Source organism: Fusarium solani (genome assembly GCF_023522795.1).
Source record: "Fusarium solani strain SB1 chromosome Unknown bctg00000001, whole genome shotgun sequence".
Taxonomy (NCBI): domain Eukaryota; kingdom Fungi; phylum Ascomycota; class Sordariomycetes; order Hypocreales; family Nectriaceae; genus Fusarium; species Fusarium solani.
The window spans coordinates 5,242,571-5,269,399 of record NW_027072156.1 but is presented as its reverse complement, the minus strand read 5'-3'; the positions used below and the strand labels follow the sequence as shown (position 1 = coordinate 5,269,399).

The 26,829-nt window shown below is 49.7% G+C and overlaps 8 protein-coding genes across 8 annotated transcripts; 4 read left to right on the top strand and 4 right to left on the bottom strand.

Annotated features, from left to right (window-relative positions):
* Positions 1-470: 470 nt before the first annotated feature.
* Positions 471-965, bottom strand: MRS44_003778 (uncharacterized protein; the record flags this gene model as incomplete). The annotated part of the gene is made up of 1 exon (XM_065623343.1): positions 471-965. The coding sequence occupies one exon, from the start codon at positions 963-965 to the stop codon at positions 471-473; it is 495 nt and encodes a 164-aa protein (XP_065479415.1).
* Positions 966-1,587: 622 nt separating this feature from the next.
* Positions 1,588-3,213, top strand: MRS44_003777 (uncharacterized protein; the record flags this gene model as incomplete). Its single annotated transcript, XM_065623342.1, has 7 exons — positions 1,588-1,814; positions 1,880-2,025; positions 2,128-2,446; positions 2,512-2,645; positions 2,700-2,706; positions 2,765-3,016; positions 3,084-3,213. The coding sequence occupies 7 exons, from the start codon at positions 1,588-1,590 to the stop codon at positions 3,211-3,213; spliced, it is 1,215 nt and encodes a 404-aa protein (XP_065479414.1).
* Positions 3,214-5,084: 1,871 nt separating this feature from the next.
* Positions 5,085-6,519, top strand: MRS44_003776 (uncharacterized protein; the record flags this gene model as incomplete). The annotated part of the gene is made up of 2 exons (XM_065623341.1): positions 5,085-5,466; positions 5,513-6,519. 2 exons carry the CDS (start codon positions 5,085-5,087, stop codon positions 6,517-6,519), a joined length of 1,389 nt encoding a protein of 462 aa, XP_065479413.1.
* A 724-nt stretch (positions 6,520-7,243) lies between these two features.
* On the bottom strand, positions 7,244-10,640 carry MRS44_003775 (uncharacterized protein; the record flags this gene model as incomplete). The annotated part of the gene is made up of 5 exons (XM_065623340.1): positions 7,244-8,487; positions 9,016-9,179; positions 9,821-9,996; positions 10,167-10,334; positions 10,389-10,640. 5 exons carry the CDS (start codon positions 10,638-10,640, stop codon positions 7,244-7,246), a joined length of 2,004 nt encoding a protein of 667 aa, XP_065479412.1.
* Positions 10,641-16,192: 5,552 nt separating this feature from the next.
* MRS44_003774 (uncharacterized protein) lies at positions 16,193-16,598 on the bottom strand (the record flags this gene model as incomplete). Its single annotated transcript, XM_065623339.1, has 3 exons — positions 16,193-16,278; positions 16,334-16,378; positions 16,430-16,598. The coding sequence occupies 3 exons, from the start codon at positions 16,596-16,598 to the stop codon at positions 16,193-16,195; spliced, it is 300 nt and encodes a 99-aa protein (XP_065479411.1).
* A 1,984-nt stretch (positions 16,599-18,582) lies between these two features.
* Positions 18,583-19,270, bottom strand: MRS44_003773 (uncharacterized protein; the record flags this gene model as incomplete). Its single annotated transcript, XM_065623338.1, has 2 exons — positions 18,583-19,146; positions 19,217-19,270. The coding sequence occupies 2 exons, from the start codon at positions 19,268-19,270 to the stop codon at positions 18,583-18,585; spliced, it is 618 nt and encodes a 205-aa protein (XP_065479410.1).
* A 1,566-nt stretch (positions 19,271-20,836) lies between these two features.
* On the top strand, positions 20,837-22,105 carry MRS44_003772 (uncharacterized protein; the record flags this gene model as incomplete). Its single annotated transcript, XM_065623337.1, has 1 exon — positions 20,837-22,105. The coding sequence occupies one exon, from the start codon at positions 20,837-20,839 to the stop codon at positions 22,103-22,105; it is 1,269 nt and encodes a 422-aa protein (XP_065479409.1).
* Positions 22,106-24,038: 1,933 nt separating this feature from the next.
* Positions 24,039-24,383, top strand: MRS44_003771 (uncharacterized protein; the record flags this gene model as incomplete). Its single annotated transcript, XM_065623336.1, has 1 exon — positions 24,039-24,383. The coding sequence occupies one exon, from the start codon at positions 24,039-24,041 to the stop codon at positions 24,381-24,383; it is 345 nt and encodes a 114-aa protein (XP_065479408.1).
* Between the last annotated feature and the right edge of the window lie 2,446 nt (positions 24,384-26,829).

Genomic DNA, 26,829 nt, shown 5'->3' with positions numbered 1-26,829 from the left:
ATAACAGCTGCCTTACCGATTTCGCAGCAATGCCATCCACCTGGCCCGATCTATAGAATTTTGATGGCGCACAGTTCTTGGGACAGGAGGATAACCACCGGAAGCTTGAGCACAATGTGAATCTTCAGGCGCAGCGATAAGCCGAATCTGAACGGCTCCAGGCTCAAACGGAACGACGGACTATTCAGGTCGAAAAAGAAGTGAAGGAACCTCGCGCTGTCATTGAGCACTTCACCGGTTCTATATTCTATAGAGAGGAAACCGATTTTGGCCACCACTGTATATACCACAAGTTTACAAACTTCTAACGAAGCATCGAGAAACAGATAGAGTAGGTATAGGTCTTGCACCTGGCTTCTAGACTCAAGTCGTCCAGGTCCATAACATAATACAATCCCCCCTGTTGGCTCTAGTCCATAGTAGGAGCTTGACAAAACGAGGAAAGTTAACTTAATCCCGCGGCAGGCCTATTAAACCTCCCACATACCCATAGGCTCGCCAGTGAGGCTCTTTGCTACTATCAAAACCTTTGTGCCACTAGTAACGACCTCAACCTTTTTGCCCTCGACATACAAGGTGAAACGTGTTTCTTCAGGAGCGAGTATACCAGCCTGAAGCCGCTCTGTTGCGTCCCTAGCGCGATGAATCGGACCCTCGGTTCTAGGGCCACAAAAGGTTCCATTAGCACGACAACCTTCTTTATCACATTTATCTGTTTGGCGACGTGGTGGCGCGCCGTCCATGTTCGGTCTTCCCTGGGGGATCGGTGCAGCTTCCTGACTTCCGGGCGTTCTCACGTCTATTTTAGGCGTATTGCTGGCGCTGAGGGGCATGGGACTACCGTCTACGCGTGCCCTCTTTCCATGAGGGTCCTCTGGGCTACCCGGCCGCTTCCGTTTCGATGAGAGTAGAGAAGTTGGTTCACCATCCACTCCTGTCTTGGAGTTGTTTCCATCGGCCCGCATCTTGGGTATCCCAACGCAAATACGAAATAGAGATGAGATAGCGGGTATTTGTCTTTTTTTTTTACTATATCTTTCAATGCCGTCTGATTGTGAAATAATAGTCTCCATCTGAGCAGGCTGTACAGTACCTACCATGGTGGTTAATATATGCAGGTTTTTATGTTTCTTTGGGCGCCTTTGTTACATAGCACCATCAGCAACAATGGATCATGCATCGGGTGCTTCATGTCGTTTGAAAATCTCGTAAGGTTCAAGTTAAGGAACCACCTAGATGGTGGTGCTGATTATCGGTAATCAATTGGGAGTATTCAGAAGAACAGTAACCATGGTTACGGTCAAAGTAATCAAGGCCGAGGTAATCAACGGATTATTTCTGTAACTTTCAGTGTACCTTGTGTACTGTATGTATATAAAACTCACGCTCTGTTAAATAATTAACTATTATTAACCTCATGACATCGTCTAACAGCGGCGGTTAATAGAGGATAGGGTTCTCTGAAGCCCTACGCTGCTAGCCTTATATTTGTTCTTTTCATTTCTAACTATTCTTTCCTATATAAATAGATCATCCGGACCTAAAGTATCGTTCAGTTGACTGACATTGTCTTGCACTATGAGCACAATGGCCCCGATCCTCTTAACCACGCCGTCACCAGGCGGTGCTGGAACCGCTACTCCGACAGATGATTATCTAGATCAAGTTGAGCACGCCGATCAGTCCCTTGACAACACCGATGGCCGCTGGGTCAAACTACCTGAGGCGTTGTTCTCTTCCATCATGGCAGTTGAGCCTAAGCTCAACCCCATGTACAAGACGTCAAAATCTCTTTCGGATGAGTGGCTACGAGAGTAAGTCTATATTCTCCATGCATATCACAGATGAATAGTGGCTGACCAAAAAACCCCATGCGCAGTGCCTTACGTATGAATGACAAGATGGCTGGCTATTGGAGCAGGCTAGATATCGCTTACATGAGCGCCATCTGTGCCCCAAATGCCGATCTTGAAACATTAAAGCTCATGAACGACTGGAACGGCTGGGTCTTCACATTCGATGATCGTGAGTCAACGTTTTCTAACCCTAAAACCAATGCCAGAAGGGCGCTCAGTTGGGCAGCGCCACTGTGCATGCCACTTGCAGCGTCCACTAATAAATGTGTAGCTTTCGATAAGGGCGATTTCACCAACATCGAAGCGACTGATGAAGTTATTGACACACTCAACATGCTGGATAGCGTTCATCCACCGGTGTCCCCCGAGGACAACCCACCGAGACACACCCTTCAATCCTGCTGGATGCGCTTCAGCCAACGTGCCAGTCCTGCCTTGCAGCACCGCTGGAAATGTCAATTGACTAGGTACTGCAAGGGTGTGCTGAAACAGGTTGAAATTCAACCGAGATCTTCACGGCTTACAGTTAAAGAGTATATGGATATGCGCGCAGGTTGCGTAGGGGTTTATCCTTGCATCGGACTCATGGAGTAAGTATACGTAGCACCGTTTCGGAGTTCCCCTCTTCACACACCCACCACTTGCCTCATTCCAGCCCAGGGTTCAAGTCAAGATTCCATGCTGGGCTCTGGGTTCTCAGCCTCGACCAATCACACGACAAGATCATAGTTAACCTGGTATCCAACAGATTGGCTGAAGGAATTAACCTAGAGCAAGCCCTCGTGGACCGTTCGTCCTTAGAAGCGACTTTAGAAGCAATATCGCGAATTACGTGCGATTTAGTTACCCTGTAGGTCACACTTTAGTGCTAGTACCCTTCTTGATAGTTTTTAGCTAAAATGTATCAGGCAAAATGACCTCTTGTCTTACAGGAAAGACCTTATCCAGGACGAAAAGATCAACATTATCTTCATTCTAAAGAACCAAGGATACAACGACCAGCAGGCTGTTGATCAAATCGGAGAGATGCTCTATGACTGCTATCGAAGATGGCATGCTGCTTTAGCCGAGCTCCCTTTCCGACAAGAGGTCATTGACCGGGATGTTATGAAATTTGTCGAAGGCTGTCGTAACATTGCCCTTGGAAATCTACATTGGAGGTACACATACACCTTGCTTGCCTTATTTACGCATTAGGTTTGGGGTTGGCTAACTCAATACTTTTAGTTTTCATACGTTCAGATACCTAGAACAAGATGGCCCAGAGGTCAAAAGGACACGGATGATGAAGCTCCCTCATGTCAGGGGCACCCAAAATGGGAGAGAACTAGCGTGCCCGCGCAAGGAAGAGGCTTAGAAGAAGGGCGGACTCGGGTAATCTCAAGGGATATCAGCTATATAAGGGAAAACACATAGAAGCCGAGTAGAGCAGGAATCAAGACCGCCATAACCATTTATTTACCTGCATGGAGCCCTATAGCTGCTTGACCTCTTCACTCTCTTCTGTGACCCTTTGCCCTTGGCACTTGACTCTTGGCACGTTCCCTAGATCTATTGTGTTCAAATGTTGTGCGGCCAATCAAAGTTTGGTAATTCGCCCATGTTGTATTTCAACTGCCTAACCCAGCTTTCCTCCCCGTGAAGAACTGTTGGAAGGTGGAAAGGGATAGTTTTCGCACTGGCTGAGCAGGCGGTTTCATACCTACCGAGATGGTATTTAACCTCTAATGATACAGCCAGGTGTGAGTCTTGTATTGGTGTTGACATCAATGACGCTTCCAGGAGGAGCTTACATGCAAGAGAAGACTTAAAAGAGGCCACAGTGTCAGCATTGGGGTATGATGGTATGAAGTTTTGATGTTGCGTTCTTTGTTACTGTTGAAGCCTGGCCCTTGATGGGATAAATGAGATGATAGATAGAAGCCCGGCTCTTGTTGGGGTCGCTGAGCGAATAGATTGTGCGTCTGGGCAGGCGCCCTCGCAGTTTGTTCACTATTGGGCTGGGTGAGTTGTTAACACGTCTGGCCTATCCTGATGGCACGTGAGTTATTCAGGGCTGCCGTCAGATCAATCAATTCAAATCAGATATGGAATTTCATCAGATCAATCGATTCGGATACATATTTAAAACTTAAGAAATACTTAAAAAGAGGTTTTTCCTTCCTTCCTTCCTTTCTTTTTTTTTCTTTTTCTTTTTTTTTTGCACTCTCTAGGCCTAGGCTCTATACATATATGCTTCTATCAGCTATGATGGTAATTGTGTAATTTGATAAGTTGCTGACCTTGCTTACTGAATGTTGACGGCGCAGCGGCTTCCCCCGTAGTAGAGGAAGATCACCGGTCGGAGTCAGCCTTATCGTTTTGGGGGTGCCACGAATAGCATCTTGTATGTACTGTACAGTTGGGACAAAGTCTGCGCACTCGCTTATCGAACTCATTGTGTACGTGTGCGGCAGCGTAGTGTCATTACCCGTATGGACGGCAGGGAGCCAAGAGCCGGATAACTCGGATGGCTTATTCTGAGTCAAGTGAACGGCAGATTACGGACTCCGTCTGTAGATGGGCTTACTCCAAAGCACATGCTTTACAAGTACTGTAGCGTTCGGCAATTCCGCCAGGCACAAGTACAGTATCCAGTATCTCCGGGGACTGCTACATAACGGCACACTCATCCATGACCGGTACGCAAAGGCCTCGAAAGGCTTCATCAACGAGCGGCCAATTTTCAGCCAGTCCTGTATTAAGAAGTCACCCCTTCCTCAATCCACAGAAGGGTACATAAGGTGTCCGCAGTCCTCGGATCGCTTGGAAGGCTCAAGCTCTCCAAGTTAAACAAAGGATCTACAGACTGGGTAATTTGATTTGTAGGTCGGTCGCACTGGGAATGTCTCGAATCGTCTTGGACAATGGTTTTCTTCAACCCATTCTCACTCAGAGTTCCGTCCTTCTAGGTCTTGTCTTTTTGCTCACAACGGTACGCCAGACGGCCCAACTCCCCTCGTATCTGTCGTAATAACCTTTCCCATTCGACAGGCAGGGTTCACGTTCTTGGCTTTGACCATCTATCGCATCTGCTTTCACCCTCTTGCTGGATATCCCGGCCCAAAGCTTGCAGCATGCAGTCAGGTGAGCTGGAACGAATGCTTGACCAGGCAAACCGGATGCTAATTCAGGACGACGCAGCTCTGGTTCATACGAGCGTGGATGGGAGGAAACTATCCATTCGACATGAGGCGGGCGCATGATAAATACGGCGATGTGGTCAGGATTGCACCCAACGAGCTAAGCTTCAATACTCCACGAGCCTACAAAGACATCTACGGCCACGCTGTCGGGAATAGGAAGCCATTCCTCAAGAGCAGAGTCTTTTACGATCGAGGCCCGTCTGTCGTGCACCCAGATATCGTTTTCACCATCGACCCCGAGCAGCACCGCGCGCAGCGACGATCCCTCTCTCACGCCTTCAGCGCGAAAGCCCTGAGAGAGAGCGAGGACATTATTCGGAGCCACGTTTGGCTCTTTGTCGAGCAGATTGGCAAGCACGGTAGTCGGGGGAGTGGAGGCATCGACATGTCGGCTGTGTACAATTGGCTCACATTTGATATCATTGGTAAGATGCGCCACTGATGCGAGGAGCGAAGGGCTAACAGCCGTAGGCGAGCTTACGTTTGGAGAATCTTTCAAGTCTGTCGCCAATTGGAAACCAGACATTTACGTCTCGCTCATCCTGGAATTCACGAGGCATTTCACTCTGCTCCAGGCGGCCAAACGACTATCCATTCCTGAATCTTTTCTCTCTTGGCTCATGCCCAACGACCTTAGAGCGACTGTCAGCCTTCACGAGAGGCTGACGAAAGACAAGGTCGCCCAGCGCATCGCGATGAGCAATCCAAGCAAACGTGAGGATTTCTTCGCCCACATCCTCCGCCGCGGCAGCTTCAACAAGGACCAGCTGGCGGAGCAGGCCAAGATCTTGCTGCTGGACGGGTCGGAAACGACGGCAACTTTCCTAGCCGGAGTAACTTACCACCTTCTAAAAACGCCTACAGCGCTGAAAAAGCTGCAGCGCGAGGTTAGATCTTCCTTCTCGTCCAGGGGTGAGATCGATGGAGATTCCACTAGGAATCTCCCGTATCTTCACGCCGTGGTTGAGGAGGGCCTCCGCCTATTTCCTCCAGTCCCGCTCGGCCTTCCACGGACGTGTCCCGGTGCGACGGTGGATGGTTCTGATGTCCCGCCTGGCACGGAAGTATCGATCGACAACTTTGTCATGTCTCGCGATACGCGAAACTTTCCCGACCCGGATAATTTCCGTCCCAATCGTTGGATCGGAGGCGGCTCTGGGAGTATCAAGGAGGCTAGCCGCCCGTTTTCTTTTGGGCCTCGTGCCTGCTTGGGCGTCAACCTGGCATATCTCGAGGCCAAGATAATCCTCGCCGCCATGGTGTACTCGTACGACTGGGAACTGGTCGATAAGAATCTGGATTGGTTTGGACGGGTGAAACTGTTAACATTCTGGCGAAAGCCGGAGTTGCTGGTTCGATTTCATCTCTGCGGCGCTCTTGATGCCAGCGACTTGGAACAAAGTGCTTGTTTTTCGTGGGGGATGATACCACCGTGGAAGTCACTGGCTGGACCGGACCTGGTGAGAATAACTTGGTGACAATGATGAACTTGTTGCGTTTGTGTCTCTGCCTTGACTGCTTGACCTCAGGTGTGATCATATTGAGGTGTGTGCGCGGAAATGCTCAAAACGCTACGTCGGCAATAACTTTGTGAGCCCATCAGCGGGCATAAGACCCGTTAGAAGGTATGTGACTCTGAAGGAGCCCCTTGTGAATTCCTGCCTTAACCACATGTTTTGGATATCAGCATAGCGCAGCCGCGTGGCTATTTACGTGCCATTTTCTATCACAAGACGTATGGTTTGCTGACTGTCACAGCGGATATCGTAAGGGGCCCATTGTCTCGTTCGCGATTTGCTCCAAAGCAAGTTGGAAGTCACCGTCGGGCTATCTGGAAATTTGAGATGTCGACATGTCGAAACCCCCTACAGGGTGCCGAGGGTATTATAAAAAACCACGTCGGGCTCTTTGTTGCCCTGATTGGTAAGCATGGGGCTCAATGACCGGAGGTGTCGACATGTCGAATGTGTGCAATTGGCTCACATTTGACATTATTGGTGCGTTCAATACTGGCCCTACTATGAACCGACTAACTAACTGGGGTAGGGGAGCTCACGTGTGGAAAGTCTTTCAAGTCTGTGGCTGAGTGGAAGCTAAATGAATGCGTCTCTCAGAGGAGTTATCAGCTACAATATCAAGAACACACTAACAAGCACATGACAGCATTAGAACTCAATGCTGTAAAACACTCTCAAACTTCATTTAGTTATAGTCCATCCATCCATCATCATCATCATCATCATCATCCTTCGGAAAAAGGGGTTCGAGCTCCGTAATGGTCCATTGCCCAAACTCGCGAGGAACACCATGCATTAGTTGACAAAGTCCCTCTATATCCAGAGGATAGCTTCCCTTGATCAGATCCTCCATCAAGTCGATAAATGGGACGGGAAACCGAGCATACTTCCAGTCTTTGCTATACTGACTGCTGAGGAAGCGAAATACCCGAAAAGCCGTTGGGTTAGCTGCCAAGTGCTGTCTCCAATCCAATGGAGCATTCACAAACTGAACCGTCAGGCGTTGCATATCAGAGCATATACCGGGTAGATGATCCTCTCGCAAGTTGCGACGACGTTCATCGGGAAGTGAGCTGAATATTTCGTCTGCCAACTCAGGCCACTTCCAAATAACGTCTTCGATGCACTCTTCCAGAAAAAGTGATCCATTAGGTAGTATTTCGTCCCTGAGAACTTGCATTCTTGTTCTCAGTTTGGCTTGGTCGGCTCTCGAACTCCGGGGAATCTTTATCAATCTGAATTCCGCTGTTGGATTCAGAAGGCTAGTGTAGTCAATGTCTTGATCCATGGTCGCGTTGACTGCGACACAACGGTCCCTTGTCGTCACAGGTACTGCCTTGTCATGGAGATAACGACACATTTTAGCCGTGGTGCCAAAAGGAGATTGTAAAGCCGTAGTGAATAGGCTTTCGTCGAGGTGCCCAATGTTTAGGGGATCGTTCCACGGAGCGACGTCGCCGTCTCGAGATCTGATTGCGAATAGACGGTCCACCCAGTCTTCCCAGCCCACAGACACAGCTGCCCTCAGTGCATCGTTGTGGGCAGAAGAGAACTCGCCAGTCATAGCATCAAGCCGGTCTCCTAGACTCTTTGCTGTGTCGCGCCGGCGTGCAAAGATGGCTGCGGTCAATTGTTGTCCAACGTAGCTTGCAAGAGTCTTATCATGCGTCAAAAACAGGTCGATTATGTCGATCCGGCCTTGATAGGCCGCGAAAACAGCGGGAGATACATGGATGGTTTTGACTTCGCTGTCCCTGTAGACGACCATGGATCTAGTTTTTACAAAACTAGCACCGGCCTTCATCGCTTCCTCGACGAGTTCGGCGGGTTTGCGTCCAAGTTTGTCGCGGGGCCTTGACGAGACACAGAACAATGCGTGGCGTCGGTAGAGAAATGGCTTTGCGACATTAGCAAGGCTCTCGCCACAACCTGCGAAAGAAAGCCAGGTGCCGCCGCTCGCACTGACCAAAGATCATGGTGAGGATCTCGGCAGGTAGGCGTTCAAGGCTAGACATACTGGACGAGTAATAGAGGCCGGAATTGAGACAGAGACATGCAAAGAGGATAGATGCTTGGGACTTGGAGAGAGAAGGGACAACCCGATGTTGAATGGGGCAGGAATCTTGTCCTTTATAAAGGCCACTGCTAGGTGCAAAACCGGCTGTGCACCTACGGGTGGCCCGACCATCCATGTTACTCAATCCTCCTAAGCGGGAAGCCCCTGAGCCTTGACATACGTAGCCGTTTGCCTGTCCAGAACAGGGTCAGTCTGGTGACCGCAAAGCTGAGCCCAAGTATACCCACATCAAGGCGCCTGTGCATCGTGAAGATCAGCCGGAAGGAAGAATGCCGACTCGGCCACTCCTCAAGATGGAAGGTAGTAGAGGAGGGCAATAGCCCAAAGTGATCGACGTGAGAAGGCATTGGATGGAAGTCTCGGTGGCTGGCGGAGCTTACGTGTCTGAACCTGGGCAGGCAGCCACTTGCTTGCACCTCGTGATAGCAGCCCGATATCTTCCGTCTCACCGAGGGAAAGGAGACGGAGAGGGGCAGGATCTTCGGCATTGTGTTGTGAAATTGCAGAAATCTTTAGAAGGTGGAAAGGGGCAACTCTCTTGTTTCTCGTAAGGAGGTTAGAGCAGTTAAAACACCCCCTGAGAGGTTTAACCTTTCATGATGATGCAGCTAGGTATGAGTTTTCTACCTCAGGCAGCAGGGAGGCTAAAAAAAAAGGTCACTGTGTTAGCATTGGGATATGATGCTATGATGTGTTGATAATGTGTTCTTTATTATCGTTGAAGCCCGGCCCTTGATGGGATAACTAAGCCAGAAGACTTTAAGTTGGCGATGTTTGTACAAAGAGAACTAGCGAGAGTTCTTAAGCTGGTTTATTGGAATCCTTGCGTGCCTGATCTCCTGGCCCGCGGTTGGGTCGTCAGGATAGGGGGGGCATAGGCAGGTGCGCTTAGTTGGTCTGCGAGCCCGAAATCCTCCAAGCCGACTCGCTCCCTGCTCTTTCATCACTTATTCTCACACATCAGAGAGGGCTCATCTATGTCGTATGTTTCACGGAAAGACTCCAGCTCCGTCGCACTTCATTTGCAAGAATTAACCCTTACTACCTCGTCTCCATGCCGCCCCCACATGACTCTCACATCATCGCCCAGGACAAAGTTATCCGAACTGTGTCGACTTTAATCAACCAACCCGGACTCGCATCGGCGCAGACCGTAATCACGTCCCCTAACTTCAAGTTACTCACAAACCGTCTGGTCTCCCTCCCGCTTGCGTTAAACGACCACGCCCACCCGTGGTCATGCCATTGAAGATGCTCCGTTTTGCTGCCCCAGACGACGATGGGATTCTGGCAGTTGCGTAGTCCACAGATTGGAAGCGGCGATTCCCCAGCTCGGCAGTTGTAGGTGCACCCTTGTTCGCCTTTTCTTGTTAGAATGGAAACTGGATGTGCATGGTCAGGGCGACTTACAATTGTGACTTGCGTCTAATCTCTCTGCACCTAAGCTAAACCACGCGATATCCCTATCCATTTGGGTGACCACCCGATTCGGTTTGACCTTGATGCGCATAAAAATGGCTAATTTACGCACTGGTCTCAACGGAGCTGGTACAGGATGACTAGCAAGAGTAGCAAAGTATGAGGCGTCATGCTCTGTGTTCAGAGTCCCTGGCTTGGCCATCTTTGTATCATATGTCAAAGTCTCAATGGTGTTTTGCGTGCCTTTGGGCCTCATCAAACCGACAGGAAACGAGCGTAGCTAGGTCATAATGTCAGTAAAGAAGCTGTAAGGTGCATAGCCACAGCCACTCACCAGAAACTTATTCCGGACATCGCTTGCAGCGTCGATTACCAGCGGATCGCAATGCTCACGCTCAAAATGGCACTTGCTGTCTGAACGCACCCAATATTCCGCCCAGTTTAAGATCATTGTCGCTACTTCCGGCGGTAGACGGATCGCCTCGGTGATGGTTTGGTAAACCGCCTTTACATCTTCAGGGCTGGGCGTGTGGTCTGACCCATCGCTGGGCTCACCCGGGCCGGCACAAGGCGTTGGATAGGACATGATATCAATGCAAGCGTAAAGCTTTTAATCGCCAGGAAGAGGACATAGTCATCGATATTTGTACACACAAAAAAAAGCTCTTCTCAGACACTCTTCAGGGATACGCCTCTTCCTGTTTGCCTATGCTAATCTGGGGGGGGGGCCTAGAAATCGGCACACCGGTCTTACGCGTGGCCGCGTCAACGTCATTGCATACTTGAAACGTATGGGTACCCCTGTTGTGACTTAGGCTACGACAGCTGGTGAGCTCTATCGGTTAATGCATAAACAGAAAGCCGACGTAACGCTGTCCACTGCAGGGCGTCACGTCAAGTGTAGCTTCTCACATGGGGACGCGAGCCCGGCGTGCTTCGGGTCGGCCGAGGGTGATAATGCTTCATTGGCTGCGAATCATCTGCCATGGTACTCCGTAATCTGCCCCTGACGAGGCTATGGTTCCTAATTGAGGCAATCGAAGTCTCCTATGGAGCTCCCTACTTACCTATTTAATCCGTACACTCCGTCTCCCAACACGACAATAACCCCAAACACTTGCACCTACCTACAACTACCTGCACCTGCACCTAGAAATAACGGCCATGGCCGATCTCAGCAATTCCCTTTGCGGAGCGAGCGTTTCGGGTCAGTGGGAAGTCCGTATCTATGGAATTCAGCACAACGAACCCCTGACTTTCGGATGCTTCTTTTGCGAGAAGAGCATGGAGCTCAGTTCTTCATGTCAGCAGACCTTAAGCGATCACACAAACCATCTTCTTTCACAATACGACAAGCTCCAGTGGGATATCAGCATCAAATTTATAGCCGCGTACAAGGATCACACTATCACAAGTCTTAGCTTCGAAGAAAACAAGGTGCCAAGCCTGGCTACCTTGCCGATGAAGCACGATTTCTGGGGGTGGCAGCCCGAATCTTGCCCCCACAAAGTTTTCGCCACGCCGCCCTTACCATTGCGCCTCTTTCGCCCAAAACCGCCAGGAAGTTGGGCCATGAATGAAATACAGATGAGATGCATCACTTGTCTCAATTTCGAGCGAATCGAGCGACTCCTTCAGCACCGTGGATATTTTACTCCATTCAAACACCTCCACCTACGGTTCCGGCGTGATTCTAGCCGTGACACAGTTGTCTCTTCTGACGAAGAGTTAAAGAGGGCTCTACAAGAATATGTACAGGATAAAATTCCAGAATGGAAAAAGAGATGCTGGAACAAGCGCTGGATCAAACACAAGACGGGTATAAAAACTTGGAGAGAAAATAGCCTGCCTCGTGTTAGTATAGAGCCGATAAGCAGCCCCATGGGACCCTTTGTTATACCTAGAGGATTATAGGTCTTAAAAACTGGAGTTATAAGCTTGGTTAGAAGTTGTTTTAGAAATATATAATATTATTTTTATCTTTGCAAGTATAGTAGTAATTAGTGTATTTCCCAAGCGATAAACCGGTCGTGCTGGGTTTATATTGGCAGAGAGTGGCGGGCGTAGTCTGTGCATCCTGATATTATCCATCAGTTCAATCCTGGTGGCGGATCCCCTGCAAGGCACCTGCATATCAAACGGGCATTGCGTGCCTTACTGTATGAGGTGTATGCGGGCTGGTATGCTTGGCTCCGCGTTGCAATCATCAGGCAGCTGGTTATGTGTCTCGTCAAATTTGCCATCTCTCTAGACGAACAACCACTTAGGTCTAGACAAGGGGGGCAGGTTGTTACGGCTATGAGCCCCGGAAAGCTGCATGAACCTCGATGTGGTGACATAAACTGGTATAGCCGGCTTTGAAGATAATGCTAGTCAATGCCAGATGTATTAGAGAGGAAATATGCCGACTCGGCTTTTGCTCAAGACAGAAGGTGCTATGCGGAAGAAGTAGCCGATAGAGCCATGGCAAGGAAGCCAGTCCCCGGTGCCCCTGATTATGGATGGCGGTGGTGTCTGAGTGCAGGTAGGTCAACACGCCCAACACGCCCAATACTAATGACTCACCGGAGTCCGCCGTTCCTGGCCTCTCATCACCTAGTCATCCCTCTTAGGAGATTAGGCCTCCCCGATTGTAGATGCTGATCGGTTAGAATCGTGTTTGGGTGCCATGTGCTCGTCCAAACGGCCGAGATGGCGCCGGAATCCTCCTGAGGCGCATGCATGAGCCCGCAGCTTTGCGATCAGATGGGGAACTCGCGGTCTTTGGGAGCCTCCGAGATTTACATGCAATGCCTTCCAGCCACAATCATCCTAGGACACTGCACTCTCATGCTACCCTCCGTCTACAAGAGGTGGCCGAGCTAGCACACTCCTCCCCCTTTGATTTTAGTTGCCAAGTCATGCTTGATATGGGTGTGCGTACCTCAGTGTTGTGATTCTAATATTAAAGGGGGGGGCGATACGATGCGGTAACCCCTGGCTGACAAGGAGTTCGTCAGAATACCATAGTAATACTCGGAGACGAAACTCAAGCATACCAAAATCCATTTCCGTCTCCAGAGCTCAGTTCCCGCCGCTCTAAGCTGAGTTGGTGCTGACCTCGGGCTGAGGAGGCCCGAGTTGAGGTTGGGGTGGGCTGAGCTTGGGCTGAGGTGCCTGCACGAGCCCACTTTTGGGATCCCCTGTAAGGCCCCCAGACCTGGGATAATGTTCTGTTTTTGGCCCCGGTTAGATTTGCCCGCATTAGGAATCCGGGCCCTTTGAACCTAAACTTGCGAGACTTGAGCAACATGATCCTAGTTGCTATTGGGGTCTCAGCTTCTAATTCATAGCTCATCCCGCCCTCTAATAGAATGACTAGCACTGCCTCGTGTTTCATATATCTCTTCTTGCGCCTTCTTCTTGCCTGACTCCCACATAGGAATAAGAGGAGATCCTAGGGCTTGTGACGGGGCCTGGGAATATGAACGAGAATGGCCTCCTCAGCTTTCAGGGCTGACTTGTCAAGTTGAGGAGGAGAGATCACCGCTCAACTGCCTGTCGGTGGCTTAGTGCCAGATGCAGTCACAGCAATGGCGGAATCGTATGATATTGTTCCTCAGATAAGAACGTTACAGCGACCGCAGCCACATCACAACTATTCTAGACTGCCGAAATCAACCGGAAGGAAGGATACCGACTCAACTATTCCTTAAGGAGCAAGCTTAATGTCAAGGGTTTTGAGACAATCATGAAGAGGGGGTATGAGATTGAAGCATTAGTGGCTTGTTAAGACAGTAGAGTTTGTATCCCTGTGGGTGAGGCTACAATCGGATCCTAGCATCTGATGAGAAGGGCGACAATGTTCTCGGTAAAGGATCTTTCTTGCCGTAAACTGACACCGCTCGCCGTGCAGGGAAGCCCTGCCATCTTGCATGGATGTAAGATGTCTATCTTTATCCTCGGCTTGACCGAAATTTCCACGCAGTTGGCAGAAGGACCATGGAGCGGGCTTTCCAGTTGAGCGAATCGACAATATCATGATGCATCGCTCTTCCCCTCCTCCTAGAATGCCAATCGTCTCTGTACTCGGCGGTCATATGATAGGGGCGAAGGAGGGGCGGATGGCAAGGCCGGATAGGATCTCGTCAGCCAGCTGCCCAATGACTGTAATACGGAGCCAAGCATACGAGCCCGCATGTGCCTGAAAATAAGTATGCCGACTCGGCTTTTACTTGAGGGGGAAGGTAGTATGCAGCAGGAGAGGCCGATGTGGCCATGATGAGTAGGTATTGGAGGACAATCTCGGGTGCAGCTCGGTCTGGATGACGTTGGCGTCTTTGAGTGCGAGCGGGTCAGATAGAGGAGGCAGACACGCTTCTCACACATGATCAAGGATTCTGCACCGCTTGCTGGCAAGGCTGAGTTCTCACACACGCCAGATGAGGCAGGCCACGGTGACTATTGCGTCCAACACTAATAACTTACCGGAGTCCACCGTCTCTGATCTCTCCTCACTCAGTCATCCCTCTCGGCATGCTGGGTTCCCCCTGTTTGTGAGGAGGATGATCCAGGAAGAATGGGTTGGCTGAGGGCCAATCGGGCATGCTGATCAGCTAGATTCCCGCGGACAACGGGACTGGTATCGAGACCAAGACTACCCCTGACCTTCACGGCCTCAGGGTTCAAGCTGGCGTAGCGTCAAACTGGCAATGCCGAGTTTGAAGTAACCGCTGGCGTCATGCAAGCTGGGACTTGACGTGTTGCATTTCTATTATCATAACACACACTGACGAACCTGGGATGGACGTTGGATTTGTCTCGTATGCATTGCAACCCCTTGCCCATCATGGGTTACTACGTAGCACTGCCCCTTTTGTCATTGTAGCCACAGCACTGAGGCAAGCACACCCATATTGAGGATCACTCCGTAGTTGGCATGAAAGAGGAAGGAGGGTGCCAGCTCGGCCATCTCTGTAGATGGGAGGTAGCATGAGAGTGCGGTGACCCACGATGATCGTGGTTGGACCTGTTGGACGTGTTGACCTGCCCGTATTCAAAGACACTCAAAGACACCATCCCCATCCATAACCAGGAGCACCGGGGATTGGCTTTCAATCCTCCCATGCCATGGCTCTATCGAGATGCATGCGCCTCGGTGTAGTAACATAAACTCGTATAGCCTGCTTTGAGGATAATGCTGGTCACACAAGTTCACCAAGCACTCCAGACAAAACACCACCGCACTGCTCTTATTACGACTGGGGGATAATGCACGCAATCCCCGTTTGATATGCAGGTGCCTTGCAGGGGATCCGCCACCTCTCCCTTCTGCCCTCTTTGAACACAAGAAGCATCATATCAAGCACAATACGGAATACGTCTCTGTTTATAACAGAGATACGACAATCAGGCCCCATGAGCAGCGGGAAGGACATGGATAGAACGGGAAAGCTGGAGGATGGGTCGTAGAGGACACGTTGCCGGGGCTTGGGGAGGGGGATCAAAGTTTTCCAAGTTGTTGAGTCACAAGAGTGGCTCAATATGTGAAGAAGGAAGAAAGTGTCGGTCGTGAAGATGGAAAGGTTTGGTTTGTGACTATTGGAGCGAGTCAACCTGTCAGGAGGAGTACGGAGAGGAACATATCGGTTAGAGCTTGAATGCAACATCTCGGCGAATTACCAAACTTTGGCTGGTACATATCAACTTTGAACACCATGGAATCTAACCAGCGTTGGCCGGGAAGCGCATGGTCACATCAACAAGCCTTGACGACAAGGTTGTCCGACAGGAGGGTAAGGTTGCAACCTGAGGGACCAGGGTTGGGTCAAGGCACAAATCACAGGGCGGCAACAGGTAATGGCAGAGATACAACAACAGACATCACCCCTATTCTCTCACGCTTGTAAAAGTGAATAAATGAATGTCCCATTTTAACGGACATGGCAGCCTAATGATATCCATAAATAGGCTGCAGTCAGAATGCAATCATAGACACCCGTGAAGACAGGAACAGTCGCAATACATCTCGTCTCCCCCACTGCTTCCGCCGTACCTTGTATATTGCGCCCATTGACCTCCTCCGTAAGAAGGTGAAGCCCCGTATGTCACTGCCGCCAAGCCGTTGCTTCCGCTGTATGTTCCTCGTCCGCCGCTCCGCTAGTTTTCGGCCTCTTGGCCTCGCGCGACAAAGTGCGCAATGTTGAAGCTTCCCCAGGGGGAGTCCTGAGGGCTCTGGATCTGCGCTGAAGTCGCCAGAGTTTGGGATGCGGTAGCTGTTGCCCGCATACTCTTGGTTACGAGAGTCTCGTTCGGCCTTCTCCTTGTTTTCTCGGGTCCTTTTTCCTATGGCCCTATTAGCCTATTTCCAGTTAAAATCAAGCAGGATTGACCTACGGTACTTGCGCTGGGCAATGCAGTTCTGGATTCTCCGTCTCTCTCCAGGATCTGTCACGCCAGTCCAGTCAAGGTCGTCCTTGGGACTTGACTTTGACTTCCTTGACAAAGAAGAGGAAGAGCTGCCCTTTTGGGGTCTAGTAGAGCTGTGCTCTGAGCTTCTAGCCATCTTGTTGTTTCTGGGATCTACCTCGGGGGTCTCGAGGTGCGCCGTGTTGGAAGATCTCTTCTTCCTGTGCCTTCGCTGCTCTTTGTGCCTGTGGGACTTCTAGAGAAGCGCTCTGTATTCTGATCTCTCAGGGTTGCAAGCCGGAGGCAGGGTATCTGGGCGGTGACATCTACCCTCGGGGGATCATTCAGGGGAACCCCCAGTGGAGGGTTTTGAAGTTGTCAAGGCAAGGTAGTGGGAAAGGGGGGGTATGAAAGTCCAAAGTCTTTCAATTAAGAGTTGAATCTGGAAAACGGCGTGAGTTATTGAGCGCGGAGATTGTCTCGAGTCAGGTATGCAGACGCGGCCTTTACATATAACAAATCCAAGGGGCTTATATCAGTTAGACTGACAAGCTGCAGGCTTAGACTTGAGGACATCTCAACCTTGAACAAGGCTCCAGCATCGAACATGGGTCCTTAACAAGCAGCGGGGCAAATGTACAGGCAGGCACAAGGCCCATGGGGCTTGGCATCGCCGAGTAGTGGCGTAGACGAGTGACAAGAGGCTTGCGCCGTCCCGCCGCGAACGGTCAGACACATGCTAGGCAATGTAGAAAAAGACTCACCCTCCTGGGTAATTGGCCGTCCCCGTAACAAACGGGAAGAATCATCCCCTAGGGCCGCCTTCTCCGAAAGGTGCATGGGCATGGGCGGTTGCGAGGCTGGCTTGTCTGAGGCTGACTTGTCTTTTTGCTGGTGGGTACGCAAAGGTAGGGGCTAGGCGGCCGAATGCAAGATATGTGGCAGAGCTGCTCATGATACCCGCCACACTCGTGAGCTAGGAAGGAGGGATTGGGTGTATTTTGTCGCTCGTTTCGTTTTTTTCAGCGCAGACTCTCGACTTTAGATAGCAAATTTTGTCGCTCGTTTGTGTTCTCTTTAGATCACAAACTCACACTCCTCCATTCTTTGAATTCTTTGAAAACTCTTTGCCGCGTATCTTTGAAACCCCCAGATTCCATGAGAATAGCAAGAGTCTTCATCAGAGCGCCCCCCTTAATCCTAATTCCAGGACCGACTTGCTGGCCTGTGCAGCTCACGACGACAATCGCCAGCAGGGCCCCCTCGGGGAAGACCAGGGACTCTGCCGTCGAGGCAATCGGTGCGCCGACTTCCGGCCCCAGGGACTTCCTTCTGCTGGGCCTGGAACGTGAATTGGTGGCGAGACGATCATTGATCAAAGGAGCTGGGCGTGGAGGAGAGTTGCTCTGTTGGCCGGCAAGGAGGAACCTGGGGGTCAGATAAAAGGTACCTCTCATACTTCCATCGCAGGGCATAAAAAGGGGCCCTGCCAACTCACCTTCTATTCCCCCGATATCTATTCTACTGATACGTCACTCACCAAGGTCACCTAAAACTTTCAAGATTAGCTCACAGACTCGTCACCCGTCTCGATGTTCCGAGTTATTTGAGTGAATGAACTTTAACAGCCACAACACACCGTGGGAAGAAGTATCAAACAGACAGAACCAGGTGAGGGAATGTTACCCGATTTCAGTGCTCACTCAATAGACCAGAGGCATCCGCTGACAGCCCCATTTTCTCTCCTCAAGCGCAGCATCCACTCTTGCGAAATGATCAGCCGTATTGACGCGTCAACTGGATTGGCAATCCTATTGATTGTCATTATGGCCTCCCTTCTGGTTCTTTTGAACGTCTTGTCCGGACCTTGAGAAATTATGCAGACGGAAGGGGTTGTTTGTCGGCGATGATGGTACGACCTATATAGCATTGGATGAACTTGGTCCGTATCTGAGGATTGCGAAATTGGATAGAGGAGTCTCGGGGTCGGGAGGAGTTCAAGCCTGAGGATATTCGACCAGGAGACCGGCTCTCTATTGGCGAGAATGAAGACATAGAAGCCCAGAGTGTTCAACCATTTTGCCACTGCAGCACCTCCGCGCTCAATGATGAGCTCAACGTAGCCGCCTCCTCCATATACCTTAGGTCATCAACAGCACTCTGGACTCATGCTCGGCGGTGCTAGCTTTTAATGCGAGCATCAACTTCTGGTAGGCTTGTAGAGCAGAGTGCTGGCTCCCATCTTCCGGGACCATGAGAGCATTATGAGGATGTGGTTGCGAGTAGATGCGCACTTCTAACGACGCAGTAGCGCAAACAGTACGCTGGGGCCAGCAGAGCATGACCGTCTTGTGGGCTTCTGATTCCGACCAGACCTCGTCAGATTGCGCGTCTTTCTGGTCCTTTATGGTTGCCATTACTTTCAAGCGACGCTTTTCTCCCTCAGGAAGGCTGTCAAAGACTTTCTGTCGTTCTTCTATGCAGATGACCTGGAGGGTGACTGCAGTGGTTTCCCTGACTTCGAATTCCAGTCGCGCGTCCCGGTATAAGGTCCTTCTCGTGGGCGTAAGCTGGACACTGGTGAGAGGTGGCGGGAAATCGACGAAAACGCGCGCTATGTCATCTGATCGGATCCCTTTTACTCGGATCTCATGACATGTGGCTCTTGGACTGGGTCTCGAGATGTTGACCACGGAGCATCCGGGCTGGAAAACGAGTTAGGATCTTCAATCTGTCTGATGAAAGTGATGATAGATGACATGCCTCTAGAAGTACCACGCGGGGATTTGATAGGTTCTGGACCGGAAATTGTCGTCCTTTGTGGTTCATAGCGTCAATGATGCAGGGTATGAAGGTGGTTGGCCACATGGGAATATGCTCATATTTGACTTTATAGTATTACTATATAGTATGTATTCGGGAACCAGGTATCGATAAGTATTACGGTAGTTAACATCAAGTCAACCAAAGCCTGCATGGCTAGGATCGAAGCAAGCAGCTCGAAGTAATCTCACATCGGTACAGTAATTAAGATCAGAGCCAGTAAGGATAATATTAGCGACAAGGGGCATAGTAATCCGCTGGTTACAATCAGGGTTCGGGTAATCATAGTGATAATGACCGAGACCCGAGGTTATCAGGGGCGAAGTATCCAGGGTAAGCATAAGTAGTTGCAAAGTATCGGCACTTCTCGAAGCGTGATTACTGTATTAATAGTTGATTACTTGGCTACACAACACCATGATTACGGCGGCTCCACTCTCCACTTTAGGGGTTAACGCAATGGTACTGTAATCCAACAGGAGTGAACTGTAGAGTACATGTTCTGTACTGTAGAGTACATGTATAGTACCAGTATGTATTTCACAGTCTAGTTTCATGCCTAGTTGGTCAGGTTCCCTTGCTAGAATAGGCCGAGCGAGCATTCGAGATTATCAACCCAAGTTCTACCTATCTTGGTCTATGTTGAAGCAGAGAAGTCGGGGTGCGCATTGGCTAGCTCAAACGATGACGGCCGCTTAACCCATGTCGGTTCTCAGTATGGCGTTCTTCCTTGTTTCGAGCCCAACGCCACCGCGATTACTCGACGTCAGATTGACCATAATCTGGCGGCGTGCTTGCCGCAAGCAGTCCCAGACACAGACCTGGTGTGTATGTATCGGCTGCTCGGGAATCGTAATCAAGCATAATCTTACGAGCAAGTCAAGGGAGAACCAGGGGTCGTGATGCTTGGAAGTAATCAGTCGGCAGGAATCAGTGTGAGATAATCGATTGAGAGTAATCAAATGAGAATAATCAATTCAAAGTAATCAATTAGGACTACATAGAGTATGCGACACTAATAAGGTTACATACAACAAAAGTAATCAAGGGCGAGGTAATCAATAGAACAGTAACCGCTTACACCCTGGCCGCTTACTCCGTCTTTACATCTTCAGATCCACGTCCTACTACTGTATGTACTGTACTGTACTGTACAGTGTACAGTACTGTACCTTATGTTACTTAGTAGATCGGCAATCAACTATCCGATTGAGCTGATAATCCCGGCTCCCTATTCTGCGTAAGCGAGGGTGTGCGCAGCAGATAGCAGCTTTGGAATCTTACCCACTCGGACCTTCCTTTGGGACTAGGAGATTTGACCACATGGTAGGGGGAAGCAATTCACGTAGACCCATTAAACGCCGCTATTCGGCCCTCACAACTTATTTTCCTTGACTTCTCATAAACTCGGCTCTACCCAATGGGAAAGGCTAAGGGTGCATCTAACGCTCTCCGAAACCGACTGAGGGGTGGGCCTGGAGCAGACCGAAAAATACCGTTTCTTCTGAACCCATCAAGCCACGGACTCCTTTCCAACTACCCTGACATATCTTCAACAGTCAAAATTTCACCATGGCATCCAAGACAAATGCCACCATTATGGTTACTGGCGCTACTGGGTTCCTTGGCAAAGTAGTCGTCGAGGAACTGCTCAGACGTCGAACAGACCACAATGTCCAGCAAATCGTGCTTCTCATTCGCAAAAAGGAGCATTTAGATGCTAGGGCCCGTTTTGAGAAGCATGTTGCAACATCGCCATGCTTCATGTTCTTGCCTCAAAACTGGGTAGAATATATCCAGGTTGTTGAAGGAGACTTGGCAGACTTCCACTGCGGCCTTCAAGGGAGCGACTATGACAGAGTTTGCGAGACCATCACTCATATCATTCATACCGCTGCCTGCATCAAGTTTGATAGTGAGGTCTCGGATGCTGTGTCGTCCAACATCGACAGCGCCTGCAACGTGCTTGCGCTTGCAAAGGATTGCAGCAAACTTCAGCAGCTGGTTATCACGAGCACCGCTTATGTAACTCCATCACGAGGGGGTCCCATACGTGAGGAGTTGGTGCAACTACCCTGTGCAGCTAGCGAGCTCATCTCGGCACTAAAGGAAGGGATCATCGGGAAACAACAAGCTATCGCATACACCGGACATCCGAACATATACAGCCTGTCAAAGTGCCTGGCAGAGCATCGAGTCTGCGAGACAAAAGGCTCTCTTCCAGTTACTATCGTTCGACCAAGTATCATTTGCGCTGCACTCCACCATCCGGTACCTGGGTGGATCGACAGCAAGGCTGCATTCGCGGGTTTAGTTCTTGGCTTCAGCAGTGGCGTCCTCCGAGTTGTCAACGGGCGGCCGGAGACCAAACTTGATATCGTACCCGTGGACGTGGTCGCGCGGCGCCTCATTCACGAGGCCTTCCTTGAAGATTCACGAGAGGTTAAGAATCAAAACGCCCGTATTATCTTCTCCGTCGCAACAATGGAGAAATCGCTTACTCTCCATCAGGCGTGTAAGATGTTAGAGAGATTCTTTAAGGGGACCTTCCGATACATCGGTCCTCAAGGCCATGTTCTGGTTCTCTACCAGTTCTTTCACCACTATCTTCCCTTACATCTCTACGCCACCATCAGTCGCATCAGGGGCAACAAAACAAAGGAAAGGATAGCCAGGAGGGCATGGAGAATTGTTAGCGGCATGAACACTGTCTTCCATCCCTACACTAACTATACGCATGATTTCCGATCAATAGAGTCGATGGAGTCCTTCGACCCAGTCGAGTACATGCATATAATTTGCCGAGGTGTCCATGGGAATCTGATGAACTCGAAGCTCTGAATTCTCTCCTTTTAAGCGCTAGGACAGCCCTCGAAAAGAAGTGCCACCAAGCTCCATGCGTCTTGTCCGCCTTCTTCCGCCCAGACTCATGAGAAGGATAAGGCTTAGGGGTCTAACGGCGGCGAAGACCACGGTAATATTGTTTTTCTCCACCAGCTTCTTGATCTCGTCTGCTGATGCTGCCCGCCAATAACCATCTCCATACCCAACCAGAACTATCCCTTTGGCCCCCATCTCGATGGCGGCTGCAACAAGTCCCCAATGGAAATATTAACAACCTCAGGTAATGAGGTTTCTAGATAGAGTTCGTTAATATCGAGCTTCATAGGGGCACAAGGGTCCGGCAACTAGCGAAAGAACGGGTCCGCTTAGCACTGACAAGGCCACTTTCATCTATATGAACAGTCGGGTGCTCAAGAGGCTCAAGACGGTCAAAGATAATCCTGCAGAACCGATGGTTGTCAAAAACTGGGAGACAGTTGATGTTGCTCGACTAGTAAAGATAGAAAACGCCTTCCAAGACTCTATTGTTGTCGATGGCTGGGGTTGGGAAGAGACCGATTTGGAAAATAGTGGAGATGATATGGACATCGACCAATGAGAGGTTTTTGACATGTAAAATACCTAGAAGTTTCTGACGCCAAAAGCTTTGGCCGGATAGGTAAATTACCTCGACGGAGCCCTAACCCCCTACGTGTCCTCCACTCCTTCGATACATATCCACAGATGCCTGGTATCACCTCGAACCCACTCGCAGCCATTCATCTCATTGTCTGAGTTTATCGTCTTGCTGCTCGCACAGACGTATCGTCTTTTGGCTGCTCCTTTGTCAGCTGGTTCCGTCGCCATTCTGGCTCGTCTCAACTTACAAGCCACCGAGCAGAGACCCAACGAGAGTGGTCAGGTTATTCAACCTGACATCACGTTCCTTTGCTTCTTGTTGGAGTTGACCAATCCATCGTTTGCTTTGAGCGTCCCGCTGTTCGTATTCGGCGAGTCGCCGCTCGAGCTGAGTCACCTTGTGCTCAAGCTTCCCGTGGTTGCCATCTTGTCCCAAAAACTGTGCACCATCAAAATCCTGTAGGTCGGGAATCGGCAGAGCATTGTTGCGGAATCGGCAGAGCGGCTGCTTCGTTTTCAAGCTGGACAATTATTGGCGACAATACACGCTATAAATCACCGCCACCGCCATTTCCGGTCTCATCATTCTAGCCCGTGGCTGCATCGAGCGGTCGGACCTCTATACCCTGATGACAATGCATGCGGTTGTCGGAACCAGGTTTCTTTCGTCCATCAGGGTCACGACAGGGGATAACCAGCGTAACGCTGTTTCATGGAGCCGACATGCGTTAAGCGGCCGTCATCATTTGAACGAGCCGAGGTATACTTGTGTTTAGTGCACCCTGGCATAATCTGATGGAGTGCTTGCCGGAAGCAGTCCCAGTTGCAGACGTGGTGTGTATGTATAGGCTTCTCGGGACCCGTAATCAGCATAACCTTACGAGCTAGCCAAGGGAGAACTAGGTGGTGGTGATATTTGGAGGTAATCAGTCGGCAGTAATCAGGGTGAGATGAGCGATCGAGAATACTCAACTGAGAATAATCAACTGAGAATAATTAGCCGAGAGTAATCAACTGAGAATAATCAACCGAGAGTAATCAATCAGAAGCACATACTGTAGAATATGAAACACTCATCAAGGTACTGTAACACTCAAAGTAATCAAGGGCGAGGTAATCAATGCAACATCAACCGCCTACACTCTGGCCGCTTACTCGGTTTTTACATCTCCAGGTCCATGCCCTATGGCGCACGCAGTGCAGTGTGGTTATATGCGGTAGTTGCCACAGGCGCAAAGACTTGCCTTGGTGATAAACTTGACCACAAACCGCCCCGCTTCACCATTAATTATCAACCCCAACCACAAACCCGATGATCCTACCGAGCGACTTTTTACGATCCGAACAGCCAGGATCACCGCTTTCCCAGCATGCACCATCGCAGCAACTATTACCTACACAGGGATCAAACCTCCAGGTAGCCCTACCACCACCGCAAAAAAGCGAGCCACAGAGCAGTCCAGTTGCATCGCGAGAAGGCATTGCTCTTGCTCAAGCATTGCAGCTTCGCGTCATGTTTAAGCTCTCTATGAAGCTGAAGTCAGATATCGATGCGAGCATTCGGGAGATCACGCACAGTCCTACACATAGACAGAAGATCTACGAAGCACTGGCCAAGGGTCAAAATATCGACGAGCTGACTTCCCTGATCAAGTAAGCATGATTCCACTTGGAGATGCACGGGTCATAGTCTGAACAAGATGCCAGATCTCATACCCCCTGACGTCACTTTGCGTGACGGGCTGGACGACGGTCGCTGGCGAGCAGTCGTTCAGTGGCCAGGCTATATAGGAAAGCAAGGGGAAAGTCGGTGTATGTATACTACGAGTAAGACGAATAACCGATAATACAACCTCAGGAAGTGAATGAAGTGAATGAAGTGAATGAAGTGAAGGAAGTGAAGGAAGTGAATGAAGTGAATGAAGTGAATGAAGTGAATGAAGTGAAGGAAGTGAATGAAGTGAATGAAGTGAATGAAGTGAATGAAGTGAAGGAAGTAAATGAAGTGAATGAAGTGAATGAAGTGAATGAAGTGAATGAAGTGAATGAAGTGAATGAAGTGAATGGAGTGAATGGAGTGAATGAAGTGACCTATTAATGCGCTCAGTTTTTCTAGTTCCTCGGGGGAGGCGCCAACGAACCTCCTCGAAGCACACTCGGTTTAGACTCGGGCATAAAGACAAAAGAAGATAATAGAAGCAAGAGCAGTCTAGTGAATTGTTAGATTTTGCTTGTTGTTGATGATGATGAGGAGAGTAAATTTGTCTTGCTCGTGACTATATCACTCGTCCAACACCGGACCAATTTTATTGCTCGGCTTCGTCTTATCTATACTATCCCCTTCGCAGTTATGAATAGGCTCTATTCCACAAATTCTCTAAGGGTCAGGCCGCTGCCATCTTGAGCTCATCATCGACCTTAATAGCTGTCTGACTACTGCCACCCTGCTCGCCTTCCTTTGAAATTAGGCGTTCGTCACTGTTCATAGTTGCTGGCTAAGGGTTCTTGGCCAGCGAAGTGTCCTTAAAACCCTCGTTAGCTCCCCAATTGTCGTAAGCCTTGGGAGGTACTTATCGAGGATTTTTACTCTATTAGGGGTCGCGGAGATCTGTTTTGGATTTTCTCTTTCGGAGCTCTCGCCTCTCTCTGAGCTCAGACGGTCGAAGGCGGGCTCCCAATACGCCCCTTTGGCAAAGGTCTTATCGCCCAAATAGGTATTTCTTTCCTATATGAATTTTTCGGAACAGGCGGTAATAGATTCTTACTCTTATCCTTAGTGTTAACCTAAGAGTTAAGATAGAGCGGGTACTTATAACCTTGTTTATCTGTAATATTATCTAGCTTGTCAAGGGAAAGACCCCTCCTTAATAGCTAAGCTGTCTTAATGGAAACCTAGTATGGAGGTCCATTATGAATTAGGACGGCATAGCACGCAATAGAGATTAGGGTAGGCTTCCTAGACTTCCTAGGTGCGGCCTACTAGAGAGGGAGAGAAGACTGTTTTTACTTATAACTAGTAGTTAGCCTTGTTCGCGGAGAACTATATATTCTGCCTTTCGTTTAGCTCATATAGTCCTCCTTCCATAGCAATTAGAGTTAATCAATAATCCCACTTAGATTCTTTCCTTTACCGAGCCCTATGTCGGACAATGAGGCGACAAGCCAGGGCGGCAAGCACCAGGACAACTGCCAGAACAGGCAGGGCAATGCTAAGCAATGGCAGTGGCATTATTCCTGACACGGCTTGGGTCTTGGTTGGGGCTTTGGAACGCCGGTCGTGTCGAATGCGCCGCGGCCGAGGTTGAAGTCGTTGCTGTGGCTGGAATCGACCATGGAGGCAGTGAAAGAGAATTAAAGAGGGGGACTTGGGCGAACTAATAATAAGTTAGCAAGTTAACCTTTGGCTGGTATAGTGAAGAAGAAAGCTAACTAAAGAGGTTTAACTAGATATTCTATGCCTAAGGAGTGCTCTGGGAACCAATTCTATATCTGACACGATTCTGGTGCAATAACTATCCAAACTGGATACCTTCGGAACCGACGAACTTAGGAACATGAAACACTAATGAGATCACGTTGCGTCAGACCCTCAGCACCAGAAGAGGTGGCCGACGGCGGGGAGGTAGATGATACGTTCAACCAACACGTCCAGACATACGTCCCTTTTGTTCTTCTATTCTCGCCTCTCTAGCCATTTGCTCACTTGTTTCGTCCTGCAGATCGACCCAAGCCGATACTTCGCGAAATAACTGCAAACGACATGCTGGTGACGCCCCCAAGCCTAATAGTAACACTCGCGCAACCAAGTAAGCATTAGACTTCGCAAAAATGGCCCTATCCTTATTCTAGCAGCTGACTTGTACAGGTACAAGCTAGGATCTTATTCACGCGTACAAATTTCTTCTCGAAACCCTTGAATCCGCGAAAAGAGCAGTCGCCAATTTCCAGACGGCCACCACCTCGCGGTCAATATCAACCTAGGTTGGCTCAAGTTGAACGAATACTACGAGAATTTGAACGATAGCTCCCTAACCTATGGCGCCGCAGTTTTCCATCCTGCTTACTGATGGGCACTATTTGACGATTTGTGGAGAGACGACGAG